General features: G+C 48.3%; 1 protein-coding gene across 1 annotated transcript; it reads right to left on the bottom strand.

Annotated features, from left to right (window-relative positions):
* Window positions 1-206: 206 nt before the first annotated feature.
* On the bottom strand, window positions 207-1,334 carry LOC306926522 (actin, cytoplasmic 3-like; the record flags this gene model as incomplete). The annotated part of the gene is made up of 1 exon (XM_079505872.1): window positions 207-1,334. The coding sequence occupies one exon, from the start codon at window positions 1,332-1,334 to the stop codon at window positions 207-209; it is 1,128 nt and encodes a 375-aa protein (XP_079361998.1).
* Between the last annotated feature and the right edge of the window lie 845 nt (window positions 1,335-2,179).

Genomic DNA, 2,179 nt, shown 5'->3' with positions numbered 1-2,179 from the left:
ACAGCTTTTTGTGTCTGTCTGTATGAGCACGGAATGTGTTGTATGATGTATGATGATGTAGCCTATATGATAAGAGCACCCCTCACTTCAGTGTGATTTTTTTTTTTTTTGTAATATATATTTTAACTTAAATTTTATAAAGGCAGTCAATGGGGTTTGGATCGGGCTTGAAACCTTGCCCAAATTTGGAGGGTGAAATGTCTCTTTTAGAAACATTTGCGGTGGACGATGGAAGGGCCGGACTCATCGTATTCCTGCTTGCTGATCCACATCTGCTGGAAAGTGGACAGGGAGGCCAGGATGGAACCTCCGATCCAGACAGAATATTTACGCTCTGGTGGGGCAATGACCTTGATCTTCATGGTGCGAGGGGCCAGGGCTGTGATCTCCTTCTGCAACCTGTCAGCGATGCCTGAGTACATGGTGGTACCTCCAGACAACACAGTGTTGGCGTACAGGTCCTTACGGATGTCCACGTCACACTTCATGATGCTGGTGTAGGTGGTCTCATGGATACCGTGGGACTCCATACCGAGGAAGGAAGGCTGGAAGAGGGACTCTGGGCAGCGGAATCTCTGATCGCCAATGGTGATGACCTGTCCATCAGGCAGCTCATAGCTCTTCTCTATGGAGGAAGAAGAGGCAGAAGTGGCCATCTCCTGCTCAAAGTCCAGGGCAACGTAGCACAGCTTCTCCTTGATGTCACGCACAATTTCCCTCTCGGCTGTGGTGGTGAAGGAGTAACCGCGCTCGGTCAGGATCTTCATGAGGTAGTCTGTGAGGTCACGGCCAGCCAAATCCAAGCGATAGATGGCGTGGGGCAGGGCGTAGCCTTCGTAGATGGGCACCGTGTGGGTCACACCATCGCCAGAGTCGGTGACAATACCGGTAGTACGGCCAGAGGCATAAAGTGACAGCACGGCCTGAATGGCAACGTACATGGCAGGGGTGTTGAAGGTCTCGAACATGATCTGGGTCATCTTCTCCCTGTTGACTGTGGGGTTCAGGGGGGCCTCTGTGAGTAGGACGGGATGCTCCTCAGGGGCAACTCTCAGCTCATTGAAGAAAGTATGGTGCCAGATGTTCTCCATGTCTTCCCAGTTGGTGACGATTCCGTGCTCAATGGGGTACTTCAGTGTTAGGATACCTCTCTTGCTCTGGGCTTCGTCACCAACGTAGCATTCCTTCTTGGTCATACCCACCATCACTCCCTGATGTCTAGGGCGACCCACGATGGAGGGGAAGACGGCACGAGGGCCCTCATCTCCAGAAAATCCAGCTTTGCAGATACCGGATCCACAGTCAAAGACGAGTGCACTGACTTCATCATCCATGGTTGAATTTTGTTGAATTAACTTTGCTGACTGAACTCTGTCAAAGAACCTTTCACGTAGCAAGCTTTGAGCTAATGACATGAAACTGGGTGTTTCTTTTGTTTTTATGTAGTTTTGCTGTGATGTCACTGTGATTTACCGGTATGTAGAATGTGATGTAGACGTGACATAGCCATCCATAGTTGTTACTCTGATGTCGTCAACATGACATCAGTCATCTCCATATTTGGGCATGGTAGTGCAGGACGTGCACATTTGGAAAGTACAGGAAAGTCGTAGAAAACTGTATCATCTGTATATGATATAGATTCAGATGCCCATTGGTCTGCGGTGACCAATGGGCTGCCTGAGCAGCCACTGAAACAGGAGAGGGCACAGTAGAACTGGTGCAACCGCTAGAGCAGTGGTTCTCAAACTGTTTTGGCTTCAGTACCCCCTTTTTCTGATTTCTGGATCAAAGTACCCCCTTTTTCCACATGTTGCTTAGAATTCTTGTGTATTTCAAGTTCCTATAGTGTATTCTCTTGCTCCTAGTTATTGCTAGTTTCCTCGTGTTTGTTCCTGATCCTCTGTTTTTGGTCAATAAACCACCTTGCACTCGACCTGCCCTGTGTCTGCCTCGTCCTCTCCTCTGCCTTTGTTCTGCGCTTGGGTCAGATTTTAAACGTTTGTAAAGATGTGAAAATGTGACATTCTGCATAATGATGATAGTGCTTTCACTTTTGGTACTTTAAGTACATTTTGATACCAATATTTTTGTACTTGAGTAAAAAGGTCAGGCATCACCTGATGCCTGACGGCATGCCTGACGGCATGACTGACGAAGACCCGAAGGGGTCGAAACG

This window comes from Electrona antarctica (genome assembly GCF_951216825.1).
Source record: "Electrona antarctica genome assembly, chromosome: 7".
NCBI lineage: Eukaryota > Metazoa > Chordata > Actinopteri > Myctophiformes > Myctophidae > Electrona > Electrona antarctica.
This window is presented reverse-complemented; position numbering and strand designations above follow the sequence as displayed.